This window comes from Anomaloglossus baeobatrachus, chromosome 6, assembly GCF_048569485.1.
Source record: "Anomaloglossus baeobatrachus isolate aAnoBae1 chromosome 6, aAnoBae1.hap1, whole genome shotgun sequence".
Classification (NCBI taxonomy): Eukaryota; Metazoa; Chordata; class Amphibia; order Anura; family Aromobatidae; genus Anomaloglossus; species Anomaloglossus baeobatrachus.
Window position 1 is genome coordinate 538,600,900 of NC_134358.1, and position 15,392 is coordinate 538,616,291.

At 42.1% G+C, this 15,392-nt stretch overlaps 1 protein-coding gene across 2 annotated transcripts in view; it reads left to right on the forward strand.

The window, feature by feature from the left end:
- Window positions 1-4,530: 4,530 nt before the first annotated feature.
- Window positions 4,531-15,392, forward strand: part of CUBN (cubilin) — a 299,203-nt gene continuing 288,341 nt past the window's right edge. For both annotated transcript variants that reach the window (XM_075315595.1, XM_075315596.1), the window contains exons 1-2: window positions 4,531-4,745; window positions 7,017-7,146. In XM_075315595.1, coding sequence (XP_075171710.1) covers window positions 4,624-4,745; window positions 7,017-7,146 — 252 coding nt within the window. In that variant the 5' untranslated portion in view covers window positions 4,531-4,623. The remainder of the gene's footprint in view (window positions 4,746-7,016; window positions 7,147-15,392) is intronic.

The window sequence follows — 15,392 nt, forward strand, 5'->3', positions numbered from 1 at the left end:
GTCTTTATCTTTATTACCATTACACTTCTGCCCCTTCCCTTCTTGAGGGATGGGAACAGATCAGTTCTCGTCAGGAGAATAGTAAGGCACTCCAGCATCTCCATCATCAGGGGTAATCAGTAGGTTAGGGATAGCCTAGGGTCACTTAGGGTGAGGGATAGTATAGGAGCCCCTGTCTCTTGCTATCCTGCAGTCACATTGTGACACTTACACAGTCTGCAGCCTCTGTTGCTCCCATCTGTTCACCTCGCTGCATCAACGACATCAGTCCTTGCTGTATTTTATCTGCTCATGCAGACCATGCCAGACAAAGCAAACATCTTTGCGTAGTTGTCATTCAGTTAGCAAATTAGACCATTTCTGACCACCTTTCTGTAAGACAATCCTCTGATCACAGTGATCAGTTTTCTCTGGGGGAATGGACAGCAAGTGATCAATATCCCCGCAGCGCCACCACAGGAGAAGTGAAGCATTACACCGTTCTCATTCACATGAGTAGGATTTCCATGTCCTCCATGAATGTCGCGTCCTCCAGTCTTAGAAGCACTTTATTTTACCATTGTCCCATCTAGCCATTAAACAAAAGCCCTTAGTTGCTTTGAAAAGGGGAGAACTGTATTTCTGTCTATTTTTTACATAATTCCAAAAGCGTATTACAGAATGGAGGAGCTAAAATCTTCCCAAAAATTGATTGCTATATGTAAAAACTATAGGCCATACTGTATATAAATGCATGAACTCTTCTCAAGAAGTCTGATGTGTGGAAAGTGACAATTCTTACCATTGGCAGAACACAGAACTACTTTTTGGGGCACAAAGTTCAACTTTTATTAACTAGTTAAAGGGAGATTTTCCTAGAGACTAAAGGCTGCTTTACACGCAGTGACGTCGCTAGCGATAGCAACCGCCCCCATCGTTCGTGAGTCACGGGCAAATCGCTGCCCGTGGCGAACAATATCGCCGGTACGCGTGACACGCACATACCTTCCTAACGACGTCGCTGTGGCCAGCGAACATACTCTATTTTAAGGGGCGGTTCGTGCGGCATCACAGCGACGTCAATCAGCGGGCCACTAATAGAAGCGGAGGGGCGGAGAGCAGCTGAATGAACGTCACGACGACCTCGTTGCTGGAGGACGCAGTAATGATGTTGTTCGTCGTTCCCGGGGTGTCACACGTAGCGATGTGTGCTGCCTCAGGAACGACCAACAACCTGCGTCCTAAACGAGCAACAAAATTTGGGAAAGGAACGACGTGTCAACAATCAACGATTTTGGCAATATTTCGGATCGTTAGTGGTCGCTGGTAAATGTCACACGCAACGACGTCGCTAACGAGGCCGGACGTGCGTCACGAATTCCGTATCTCATTAGCGACGTCACTGCGTGTAACGGGGCCTGAAGTCTGTTTAAAGTCATTTTCTTTACATTTTTTCGACTACGTTTTACTAGTTCTACCATAATGACGCCTTAGTTTTATTGACGGTGTCCGCAGGCAATGAAGATGGTGAACAACATTGTGTTGCCTAAATATTTTCCCAATTTTCTGCTTCAATATTTTTGTCATCACGTAAGTAATCAATTCTTCCATAAAACTCAATCCATTATTTCCAAAGATTGGGGCATTTGATTGTGGTAAGGTATATAATGATCAGATAGGTGGAAGCCTGATATCTTTTACCTCCAATATTTGCTCTTAGGACAAATATGGAAACACCCATACACATTAAATGGTCAGCAGCTGCCCCGGAAGGATGGGGTCAAATTGAAATCCTTCAGTACAATCTTTATTTTTCCCCAAAATCCACCATCAAGTGAAAATCATAACCTCTCATATACAGATGGTCGGCCGGTCCAGCAGAATCGATATATTCTGCAGACATAATTCTAAAGTATATAGCTGCCTATAGACCACCTGGATTGGGCAGGTTGGAAACCATCAGCCCAATCCTTTTTTTCCCCCCTAACAACTGCAAAAGGGATTATGAAACGTCTAGCGATGAGCGAGTGTGCTTGGCACTGCTCGATACTCGATCAAGTATCGTTATTTACTCCGAGTATCATGGGTGCTTGAGCGCCATGCTTGAGTCCCCGTCCCCCCTTTTTTCAGCAACTAAACATATGGGGATTACCTGCCAATCATGGTAATGCTGTAGCCATGTTGGCCGTATCAGATCATTGGGTGTTATGAGACCCGGAGGTGTAATGCTCGGCACACCGCAGCTCAGAGAGAGTTGATGTACGAAGGACAGCTGAGATTAGAGTAGGCTTAATGGCAAGGTTGTATACTGGCACCCTTTAGTGCCTTACATGTGGCACTAAAGTGTATTTTTAGCCTGGTTTAACGTAATAAATAAATAAATAAATAATTAAAAAAACCGGCATGGCCCCCCCCTATTTTTGATAACTAGTCAAGGTAAAGCAGACTGCTGAGGGCTGGTATTATCAGGCTGGGAAGGTTCATGGTTATTTGGCCCCTCTCAGTATAAAAATAGCAGCCCGCAGCCACCCCAGAAGTGGCACATCAATTAGTTGCGCCAATTCTGGCACTTTGCCTGGCTTTTCCCGATTGTTCTGTTGGTGTGGCAAAAGGGGTCATATTTTGGGGAGTTGATGTCAGCTGTGTATTGTCAGCTGGCATCAAGCCCTGGGGTTAGTAATGGATAAGTGTTTATCAGACACACCCCATCACAGTAAATGTAAACTTAAAAAAACACACACACACACACACACAGGAAAATATAGTATTTTGGAATAAACACTCCCCCACAGTATCCTCCGTTCACCAGTTTATTTAAATAATAAAAAAAAGCTCCGACATAATCCATGGTGTAGTAGTCCATTCTCTAAATTATGGTGCCTTGTTCAGGGAAAGAGGCTCCATAGGTCATTCCCGGTCAATGCGAGACCGGAAAGTTCTCATGGACGGTGACATCAGCAACTCAGTGACGTTACCGTGCGTGAGAAAATCCAGGTCTGATGCTTACCGGGAGTGACCTATGGAGCCTATTTCTCTATACAAGGCTCCATAGTTTGAAGTATGGATTTGGGGGAGTCGTTGGACTAAACCATGAATTATGTCAAATCTGCATGGCTATTTTTTTTAAATAAATTGGGGAATGAGTGATACTCTCAGGGAGGCTTTATTCAAATAAACTATTTTTTCCTGTGCATGTGTTTTTTTTAACTTTACACTTACTGGGTTAATCTTGAGGGTGTTTAATAGACCTCTGTCCATTACTAACCCTTGGCTTGATGCCAGCTGACAACTCAAAGCTGACATCAACCCCCCAATATATTACACCAATTTCCACCACACCAGGGCAATCGGGAAAAGCCCGGCGAAGCACCAGAATTGGTGCAACTAATGGAAGTGCAATTTCTGGTGCAGCTACGGGCTGCTATTTTTAGGCTGGGAAGGGCCAAATAACTATGGCCCTTCCCAGCCTGATAATACCAACCCACAGTTCTCTGCTTTATATTACTCCAATTACTACCTCACCAGGGCAATCGGGAAAAGCCCGGCGAAGCACCAGAATTGGTGCAACTAATGGATGTGCCATTTCTGGGGCAGCTGCGGGCTGCTATTTTTAGGCTGCAAAGGGCCAAATAATCATGGCCATTCCCAGCCTGATAATACCAACCTGCAGTTCTCTGCTTTACCTTGGCTGGTTATCAAAAATGGGGGGACCCCACTCTTTTTTTTTTTAAATTATTTAATTTTTCATTTCCAAACAGCACCCTGGGATCAAGAGATGCGTCCAGGCATCTTCCCCATGTCGTTCGATTACATTCGAGCAGTGTTTCCATCAATTTCAGCAATTTTCCTGTCTAACGAGCTCTTTAGGGGTGGGGGGGCTTGCTGAAAAAATCCTTGATGTCCCCATAGACTTTCATTATACTCATTCCTCGAACAGAGCCTGTCCGAGCGTTTGATCTGCTCGATTCGAATAAGGAGCACTGGAGCACTTTAGTGCTCACTCATCACTAGAAACCTCCATAAACATTCGATGGCTATCTAGTCCTGGTATATAGCCTCCTTTATACTGTCAGGAGATTTACAATTAACCCTTTAACTATCCTTGGTTTATAAGAATTTTAAAAAATGACCAATGGGGGTTCAAATTCGGGTGCCATGTTTTATAAAACCATCCAGGCCTGGCTTTACGAAAACCATCCCCATGACAGAAATAGGAGTCTACTAATCTTTCGCATGACTTCTCAGTTATGTTTAATTTCACATGATATTGTTTCCTATTGTATTAATGAGTTATATAGGCATCGCCGCTGACACATACAATGCACTTGCTATAAATGCTGACTTATTTTGGCTTTTTTAGAGCAGATCAGTGAATTTCCTTGGATTTTTCTTAAGTTGCAAAGGTCATAAAGCTGATGGATAACAGGCATGAAGCATTGATAGGTGTTTGATGTGTAACTAGTCAGCCCTTTGTCCCTTTCCATTACCAGAGGTGAACAATTAATATGAATGAAGCGCTTGCGTTAACTATTTTCTGCCAGATTCGTGGGAATGAACAGATCCAGAAGGTCGAAGTGCAGCTCTGTATAAACCACCAAGACATCTCCTACTGTGACAGCTCTGCCTGGAGGAGCCGGCTGCACCATGCTTTCTCCAGGCCGGATCCACAGGCACCTGATAGCGGCATTATTCATACTTTCTGGACTAATATGTCAACTGGGAGAACCTGTGAAGACAAGACAGAAAAGAGATGTAAACACTGACCAGTAAGTGAAGGAGACAGGAATAATTTAAAATCTCATATATGTGTGTGATGGACAGATTTACAAGAGCTATTGTTTTCTGTTATCAGCCATTAGGCAGAGTTTGGCATGTATTTTTCCTGTAATCATTTACCCCCCATAATCGCTGTTTTGGTTTAATACTCCCCCCATAATCGCTGTTTTGGTTTAATACTCCCCCCATAATCGATGTTTTGGTTTAATACTCCCCCCATAATCGATGTTTTGGTTTAATACTCCCCCCATAATCGCTGTTTTGGTTTAATACTCCCCCCATAATCACTGTGTTGGTTTAATACTCCCCCCATAATCGCTGTGATGGTTTAATACTCCCCCCATAATCGCTGTTTTGGTTTAATACTCCCCCTATAATGGCTGTTTTGGTTTAATACTCCCTTCGTAATCGCTGTTTTGGTTTAATACTCCCCCCATAATTGCTGTTTTGGTTTAATACTCCCCCCATAATCGCTGTTTTGGTTTAATACTCCCCCCATAATTGCTGTTTTGGTTTAATACTCCCTCCATAATCATTGTGTTGGTTTAATACTCCCCCCATAATCGCTGTTTTGGTTTAATACTCCTCCTATAACGGCTGTTTTGGTTTAATACTCCCTTCATAATCGCTGTTTTGGTTTAATACTCCCCCCATAATTGCTGTTTTGGTTTAATACCCCCCCCATAATCGCTGTTTTGGTTTAATACTCCCCCCATAATCGCTGTGTTGGTTTAATACTCCCCCCATAATCGCTGTTTTGGTTTAATACTCCTCCCATAATCGCTGTTTTGGTTTAATACTCCCCCTCATAATCACTGTTTTGGTTTAATACTCCTCCCATAATCATTGTGTTGGTTTAATATTCCCCACATAATCACTGTTTTGGTTTAATACTCCCCCCATAATCGCTGTTTTGGTTTAATAATCCCCCATAATTGCTGTTTTGGTTTAATACTCCCCCCCATAATCGCTGTTTTGGTTTAATACTCCTCCCATAATCATTGTGTTGGTTTAATATTCCCCCCATAATCACTGTTTTGGTTTAATACTCCCCCCATAATCGCTGTTTTGGTTTAATAATCCCCCATAATTGCTGTTTTAGTTTAATACTGCCTCCATAATCGCTGTTTTAGTTTAATACTCCCTCCATAATCACTGTGTTGGTTTAATACTCACCCCCCCATAATTGCTGTTTTGGTTTAATACTCACCCACATAATTGCTGTTTTGGTTTAATACTCACCCCCATAATTGCTGTTTTGGTTTAATACTCCCCCCATAAAGGCTGTGTTGGTTTAATACTCCCCCCATAATCACTGTGTTGGTTTAATACTCCCCCCATAATCGCTGTTTTGGTTTAATACTCCCCCCATAATCGCTGTTTTGGTTTAATACTCCCCCCATAATAACTGTTTTGGTTTAATACTCCCCCCATAATCACGGTTTTGGTTTAATACTCCTCCCATAATCACGGTTTTGGTTTTATAATCCCCCCAAAAATCGCTGTTTTGGTTTAATATTCCCCCCATAATCACTGTTTTGGTTTAATACTCCCCCCATAATCACTGTTTTGGTTTAATAATCCCCCATAATTGCTGTTTTAGTTTAATACTCCCTCCATAATCACTGTGTTGGTTTAATACTCACCCCCCATAATTGCTGTTTTGGTTTAATACTCACCCCCATAATTGCTGTTTTGGTTTAATACTCACCCCCATAATTGCTGTTTTGGTTTAATACTCACCCCCATAATTGCTGTTTTGGTTTAATACTCCCCCCATAAAGGCTGTGTTGGTTTAATACTCCCCCCAAAAATCACTGTTTTGGTTTAATACTCCCCTATAATTGCTGTTTTGGTTTAATACTCCCCCCATAATCGCTCTTTTGGTTTAATACTCCCCCCCATAATCACTGTGTTGGTTTAATACTCCCCCCATAATCGCTGTTTTGGTTTAATACTCCCCCCATAATCGCTGTTTTGGTTTAATACTCCCCCCATAATCGCTGTTTTGGTTTAATACTCCCCCCATAATCACGGTTTTGGTTTAATACTCCTCCCATAATCACGGTTTTGGTTTAATAATCCCCCCAAAAATCGCTGGTTTGGTTTAATACTCCCCTATAATCTCTGTTTTGGTTTAATGCTCCCCCCATAATCGCGGTTTTGGTTTGCCGACCCTTTAAATTAAGCTTGTGTGGAACTATAAATCTCATAAAGAGTGATATATATTTTATACATAAATATATTTTTTCCTGTTTTAGGCCCCGAATGTCTTCTGAAAATGGAAATTTAATATTTTCTGTAAGCCAAACCAAAAATATTGAATTCAAAACCAGTTCTTACGGGAAAATTAAAATGAATGATGATGACCTGACAGAACTTCTGAGCCAGGTAACAGGATAGTATCTACCTTACAATTATCGGAAATGTGGGGAGCTGAGGACGCTGTAGTTTATTATACTGTATGTTATTGTCTGAACTGTGTCTGACACTGTAAGGTGCTCTCTATCGGGGGTTCTTTCTCTGGGGAGTTTTGTTATGGTGGTACCGTGCCTAGCTCAGTAATGGAGGTACTGTGGGCGGCTAATTTATGGTGATCCGGTGGATTGCTCTTTTAACATGGTACTGTTCTTGGCTCTATTATGGAGATATTGTTATGGTGGTGCTGTGATTAGTTCTGATTAGATGGTGTTGGTGCTGTGGTTGACACCAAAATAGTGGTACTATGGTAGGGTGCTGTTATGGTGCTCGTATATTTAGCTTTGTACAAGGTGTTTGTGGGTAAGGTGGTACTATGATGAGATGTGTTAAGGTGGTGCTGTGGGTGGCTTTATAATGGCAGCCCTGCCATTGTTGTAGTTGGTTTGTTATAGTGGTACTATGAATGACTCTAATATGGTGGTACATTGGTTGGTTTGTTATGGTGGTACTATGGTTGGCTTTGTTATGGAGGTGTTGTCGTTAGTTTGGGTCTGTTACAGAGGTGATATGGTTGTCTCTGTTATGGTGGTGCTGTAGTTGTCTCTGTTATGGTGGTGCTGTGGTTGTCTCTGTTATGGTGGCGCTATGGTTGTCCCTGCTATGGCAGTGCTGTGATTGATTCTGTTATGGTGGTGCCGTGGTTGTCCTTGTTTGGTGGTACTGTGGTTGGTTTTGTTATGGAGGTAGTATGGTTGGCTTTTTATGGCGGTGCTTAGCTTGGTTTGTTATCGTGATGCTGTGGTTGTCTCTGTTGTGGTGCTGTTGTTGTCCCTGCTATGGCAGTGCTGTGATTGATTCTGTTATGGTGGTGCCGTGGTTGGTTTTATATTGAGGTACGATGGTTGGCTTTGTTATGGCGGTGCTTAGCTTGGTTTGTTATTGTGATGCTGTGGTTGTCTCTATTATGGTGGTGCTGTGGTTGTCTCTGTTATGGTGGTGCTATGGTTGGTTTGTTATAGAGGTACTATAGTTGTCTTTGTTATACTGGTGCTGTAGTTGTCTCTGTTATGGCAGCACTCTGGTTGACTCTACTATCATTGACGTTGTTTGGTAGTACTGTGATTTGCTCTGGTGTGATGGTACTGTGGATTGCTCTTTTTTATGCTGGTGCTGTATTTGGCTCTATTTTTGGGGGTCATGTGGTTGGTTCTTTTACTGAGGTACTATGGTTTAATCTGTTGGTTGGCTCGGTTATGGTATTACTATGATTGCCTCTGTTATGGTGGAACTATGTTTAGGTCTGTGGATGACACTGTCATTGGGAAAGTGGAAGGCATTATTACTAGGGCTCTAACACTGGAACTGGGTGAATTTTAATAAAGTTTACTGATTGTATAATAAGAATGTATATAATTTATATACTTTTTGTATCAATTCCTTACAGTTCTCAAGAGCTCTATTTTCTGTCATGTAATAGAACCCTTATTCTCTAGGTAATAAGATATACCTGTTCCGGTTTTGAGCTGGACACGTCGGTGCTCGGCTCATTACAATTATACTAGTTATAGTAGTGTTTTGTATCAGATCTCACATCTCTTATTCTTAGAATTTCCAGAGCAAGGTTCCAAGAATAAAAATCTGCCGACCATAAACCGCAGACCTTGGGCTCGGGCTTTTTTTAGTGACCCGTTATTAGATCAGATTAAAATTTATGCAGATGATATTTACGAGGTTCTAGATACTGTAATGAGCGTTACGTCACTTTCACATGTAAACACATTGATCAGCTGGCACCAGATAAAATGGTTGGAAAGTGGGTAGTGTAATGCCAGATATTGTTATCCTAGAGTACAAAGATAAGGCTATCTGTCACTAATTCTTATATAAACATTCACTCATGTCTGATTGATTCTATCATTCCTGTTGACATCTATTGAGTAGGGGGTGCTTCACACACAGCGAGATCGCTGCCGAGATCGCTGCTGAGTCACGCTTTTTGTGACGCAGCAGTGACCTCATTAGCGATCTCGCTGTGTGTGACAATGAGCAGCGATCTGGCCCCTGCTGCGAGATCGCTGCTCGTTACACACAGCCCTGGTTCGTTTTCTTCAAAGCCGCTCTCCTGCTGTGACACACAGATCGCTGTGTGTGACAGCAAGAGAGCGACAAATGAAGCGAGCAGGGAGCAGGAGCCGGCGTCTGACAGCTGAGGTAAGCTGTATCCAAGATAAACATCGGGTAACCAAGGTGGTTACCCGATATTTACCTTAGTTACCAGCCTCTGCAGCTCTCACGCTGCCTGTGCTGCCGGCTCCGGCTCTCTGCACATGTAGCTGCTGTACACATCGGGTTAATTAACCCGATGTGTACAGCAGCTAGGAGAGCAAGGAGCCAGCGCTAAGCAGTGTGCGCGGCTCCCTGCTCTCTGCACATGCAGCTGCATTACACATTGGGTTAATTAACCCGATGTGTACTGTAGCTAGGAGAGCAAGGAGCCAGCGCTCAGTGTGCGCGGCTCCCTGCTCCCTGCTCACACTGGTAACTAATGTAAACATCGGGTAACCATACCCGATGTTTACCTTAGTTACCAGTCTCCGCAGCTTCCAGACGGCGGCTCCGTGCAAGCGCAGCGTCGCTTGCACGTCGCTGCTGGCTGGGGGCTGTTCACTGGTCGCTGGTGAGATCTGCCTGTTTGACAGCTCACCAGCGACCATGTAGCGATGCAGCAGCGATCCTGACCAGGTCAGATCGCTGGTCGGATCGCTGCTGCATCGCTAAGTGTGAAGGTACCCTAGGCCACAGTCTGTATTACTCAGCAATTACATTCTAATGTAATGTACATCTAATTCAGATTGTGCTTCTGCAGGAGAAGTTAGCTGGCTGTCAGACACAGCCGGACTCCCCCTAGAGAAGGCAGAGATGGTTTATTACTATGTCTGCCTTCCTGATCACGCAATATGTACAACAGGTGAAATAAGTCTGTCCTCGCCTATTGTACCATCACCCATTCCCTGTAGACTGTGAGCCCTCGCGGGCAGGGTCCTCTCTCCTCCTATACCAGTCTGTCTTGTACTGTTAATGATTGTTGTACGTATACCCTCTTTCACTTGTAAAGCGCCATGGAATAAATGGCGCTATAATAATAAATAATAATAATAATAATAATAAGTATTAAACCAATTATCTAAGTAAATATATTTCTAAAGGGCTATTGATATGCATTCCTCATTACATATTGGACAGAGATAGTTCATTTATACCTACCCATAAGGGTGCTTTACATGCTGCGACATCGCTAATGATATATCGTCGGGGTCACGGTGTTTGTTACACGCATCAGGCGTCGTTAGTGACATCGCAGCGTGTGACAGCTAGGAGCAACGATCAACGATCACAAAAACGGCAAAAATCGTTGATTGTTGACACGTCGCGCCTAATCATAATGTCGTTGGTATTTCATGCCACTGGTTGTTCATCGTTCCTGCGGCACCACACATCGCTGTATGTGACACCGCAGGAATGACGAACATCATCCTACCTGCGTCCACCGGAGAGGAGGAAGGAAGGAGGTGGGCGGTATGTTACGGCCGCTCATCTCCTCCCCTTTTATTGGGCGGCCGTTTAGTGATGCCGAACGCACCTCCCCCTTGAAGGAGGGATTGTTCGGCTGACACAGCGACGTCACTGAACAGGTATGTGCGTGTGATGCTGCCGTAGTGAAATTGTTTGCTACGGCAGCGAACACCATATGTCGCACGAACCACGGGGGCGGGTGCTATCGCTCGCGACATCGCTAGCAATCGCTAGCAATGTCACAGCGTGTAAAGCACCCTTTAGAGAAGACAGAGATGGTTTATTATCTATACCTGCCTTCCTGAACAAGCGATATGTACAGCAGGTGAAATAAGTATTAAACCAATTTTTTAAGTAAATATCTTTCTAAAGGTGCTTGTGACATGAATTTCTCATTACTTGTTTCTAACATAGAAAAGACAGAGATAGTTCATTAACTTCCTTATATCTACCCATAGAGAAGACAGAGATAGTTCATTAACTTCCTTATATCTACCCATAGAGAAGACAGAGATAGTTCATTAACTTCCTTATATCTACCCATAGAGAAGACAGAGATAGTTCATTAACTTCCTTATATCTACCCATAGAGAAGACAGAGATAGTTCATTAGCTTCCGTATATCTACCCATAGAGAAGACAGAGATAGTTCATTAACTTCCTTATATCTACCCATAGAGAAGACAGAGATAGTTCATTAACTTCCTTATATCTACCCATAGAGAAGACAGAGATAGTTCATTAACTTCCTTATATCTACCCATAGAGAAGACAGAGATAGTTCATTAACTTCCTTATATCTACCCATAGAGAAGACAGAGATAGTTCATTAACTTCCGTATAGCTACCCATAGAGAAGACAGAGATAGTTCATTAACTTCCGTATATCTACCCATAGAGAAGACAGAGATAGTTCATTAACTTCCGTATATCTACCCATAGAGAAGACAGAGATAGTTCATTAACTTCCGTATATCTACCCATAGAGAAGACAGAGATAGTTCATTAACTTCCGTATATCTACCCATAGAGAAGACAGAGATAGTTCATTAACTTCCTTATATCTACCCATAGAGAAGACAGAGATAGTTCATTAACTTCCGTATATCTACCCATAGAGAAGACAGAGATAGTTTATTAACTTCCTTATATCTACCCATAGAGAAGACAGAGATAGTTCATTAACTTCCGTATATCTACCCATAGAGAAGACAGAGATAGTTTATTAACTTCCTTATATCTACCCATAGAGAAGACAGAGATAGTTCATTAACTTCCTTATATCTACCCATAGAGAAGACAGAGATAGTTCATTAACTTCCTTATATCTACCCATAGAGAAGACAGAGATAGTTCATTAACTTCCTTATATCTACCCATAGAGAAGACAGAGATAGTTCATTAACTTCCGTATATCTACCCATAGAGAAGACAGAGATAGTTCATTAACTTCCTTATATCTACCCATAGAGAAGACAGAGATAGTTCATTAACTTCCGTATATCTACCCATAGAGAAGACAGAGATAGTTCATTAACTTCCGTATATCTACCCATAGAGAAGACAGAGATAGTTCATTAACTTCCTTATATCTACCCATAGAGAAGACAGAGATAGTTCATTAACTTCCTTATATCTACCCATAGAGAAGACAGAGATAGTTCATTAACTTCCTTATATCTACCCATAGAGAAGACAGAGATAGTTCATTAACTTCCGTATATCTACCCATAGAGAAGACAGAGACAGTTTATTAACTGTATCTGCCTTCCTGAACAACCGATATGTAAAACAGGTTAAATAAGAATTTAACCAATTTTATAAGTTAATATATTTCTAAAGGTGCTACTGACATTAATTTCTCACTACATGTCCATTACAACCAGTCCAATCCACACAGGCAAAGAAATCAAATCATAGATGTCCATAAATTAAGTTATGTATAATAATGAGAAATGACTCAGGGGAAAAGTATTCTTGAACTTCTTGAAATGTATTTAATACTTTGTATTAAACAACAAAAGCATTTGTTGGTGATAACAGCTTCAAGATATCTTCTGTAAGGAGACACTAGTTGCCGGCATTGGTTAGGTTTGATTTTGGCCCATTCTTACACACAAACACTCTTCGAATCCTGAAGGGTCTATGAGCTTTGAGATTTAGTTCCTTCTATAAATTATCTATTGGATTCAGCTCCGGTAATTGGCTCGGCCATTCTAGCAGCTTTATTTTCTTTCTCTGAAACCAATGGATATGTGTTTGGGGTCATTGTCTTGCTGAAATGTCCACCCCCATTTTATCTTCATCATCCTGGTAGATGGCAGCAGATTTTTATCAGTGATGTCTTGGTATATTTGTACATTCATCCTTTCTTCAGTTATATGAAGTTTGCCAATGCCGTATAGTGAAAAACAGCCCCACACCATGATGTTCCCACCTCCAAACTTCACTGTTGTTAGTGTATTGGGGGGATATGCAGTGCCTCTTAGGTTCGAAATATGGTGTGTATTATGGCATCCAAAGAGTTCAATTTTGGTCTCATCTAACCAGACTATATTCTCCCAGTAATTTGTAGGCTTGTCTAAATGTTGTTGAGCAAACTTTAAATGCTCTTGAATATGATTTTTGTTCAGCAATGGAATCCTGCATGACGAGCGTGCATACAGGAGCGTGCATACAGGAGCGTGCATACAGGAGCGTGCATACTGGCCATGGAGGGAGAGTGCATTACTTATTGTATTTTTTGTACCTGCGGATTTCAGGTCTTACTGTAGCTCGCCACAGTTGGTCGTTGGCGCTTGCATAACTCTTCTGGCAATACTTTTCACTCTGATGTTTAAAATCTCGCAGGGAGTACCTTGTCGTGGCCAGTTTATAGTGAAATTATATTCTTTCCACTTATGGATTATGTCCTCAACACTGCTCACTGGAGCCTTCAGCAGTTTAGAAATTCTTTTGTAACCAATGCCATCAGTATGTATTGTAACGCTATACAAAGATCTTGAGACAGCTCACTTGTTTTACCATTCATTAGATGTGTCTTGTGTGGCACTTTTGTAATGAGTCACCTTTTTATAGACAATCAGTTGAACCAGCTGATAATATTATTCAATAAGTGCATGATTGCTTTCTACTTACTGATAGATTTCAGCTGGTGTCATGACTTTCCATGACGTTTTGAACCTCTCTTTTTTCATGTGTTCAACACTTTTTCCTTGTGTCATTTGCTATTATTATGCATAACTTAATTTATGGACATCTGTGGTTTGATTTCTTTGCCTGTGTGGATTGGATGGGTTGTTACTGACATCTGTGTGAAATTCATGTCAATTACACCTTTAGAAATATATTGACTTTAAAATTTGGTGACGTGTTCAATACTTATTTCAGCACTAACAGTGATTTCTCCTCTAGACCCAGCGATCATGTGATCACCGTGTGCCAGGAGGGAACAGGAGCTGCTGGATCCTAACACAGACCCAGATTAGCTCTGCTGTGCAGCCAGCAGGCTGAATTTCCTTTGTAACTTAGGCTAATATACCAGTGCCAATTACAGTGGAAATCTGATATAAAAGTAAATGTTGAAATAACCCCAAATGGTCTTTCATGACTTTACGGGAGACACAATGTGTGAAATATATATATATATATATATATATATATATATATATATATACATACATATATATATATATATATATATATATATATGTGTATATATATATATATATATATATATATATATATATATATATATATATATACACACACACATACAACACAACAACATTGAACCAAGGCACATCTCGCATCAGAGTCAAAGCCACTCCATGAGACACATATGAGAAACAAGAATTGGAGCTTTCAAAAGGCAGTTTCATAAAACATCAAAAAAGCTTTATTGTATATAGATTTAAAATTGGGTTTCAATCATTACAAGTAGTATAAAGGTGCTAATAGCAGACAAGGTGAAAAACCACATAGAAGTGGGGAGCACAGGTGACAGTCCCCCTAATGGAGAAGTAATATAAGCAGGGACAAAAAGTAATGAACAGTCATTAATGGCGGGCTAACAGATATAGCGCCTCTGTCCTGACATGGTATAGGAAAATGTGTGGCCAAATCGGCATCGGACCATTTAACAGGGCAGAGGCATAAAAGCACAGCCAATCACATAAAGAAAATCCAGTAAAAGTCCCGTAACTTACACATAGCAAAAAGGGGGGTGATCACCGGAGCGTCCCACACCAGTGAGAGGAGCCTTCCTTCCTACGCGCGTTTCGCAACACGGATGGTGTCTGGCTTCATCAGGGAAGGTGTACGGATAATGCCGTTCAAGGACCTTAAATGAGAGGTCACATGACCTCATTGGGCAGACCAGGACCTGGAAAATGTGTCCCGACCAATCGGATCCCCGCTGGCACGCACGCGCACCGCGCGTCCGGCATCACACGCCCCCCAGCCGTCCAATGAGGGAGAGGGCCCGGAGCACAGCAACCTCCGTGCTCCAAGGCCACCCCCACCCATCAATAGGACGGCCAGGGGGCGGGCAAGGCCAGCGAGCGGCACGCATGGGTCACGGGGATCAGAGGGCGGGACACAGCTCCCAGCCAGAGTCCGTCAATCAGCCAGTCGGGTTGCCA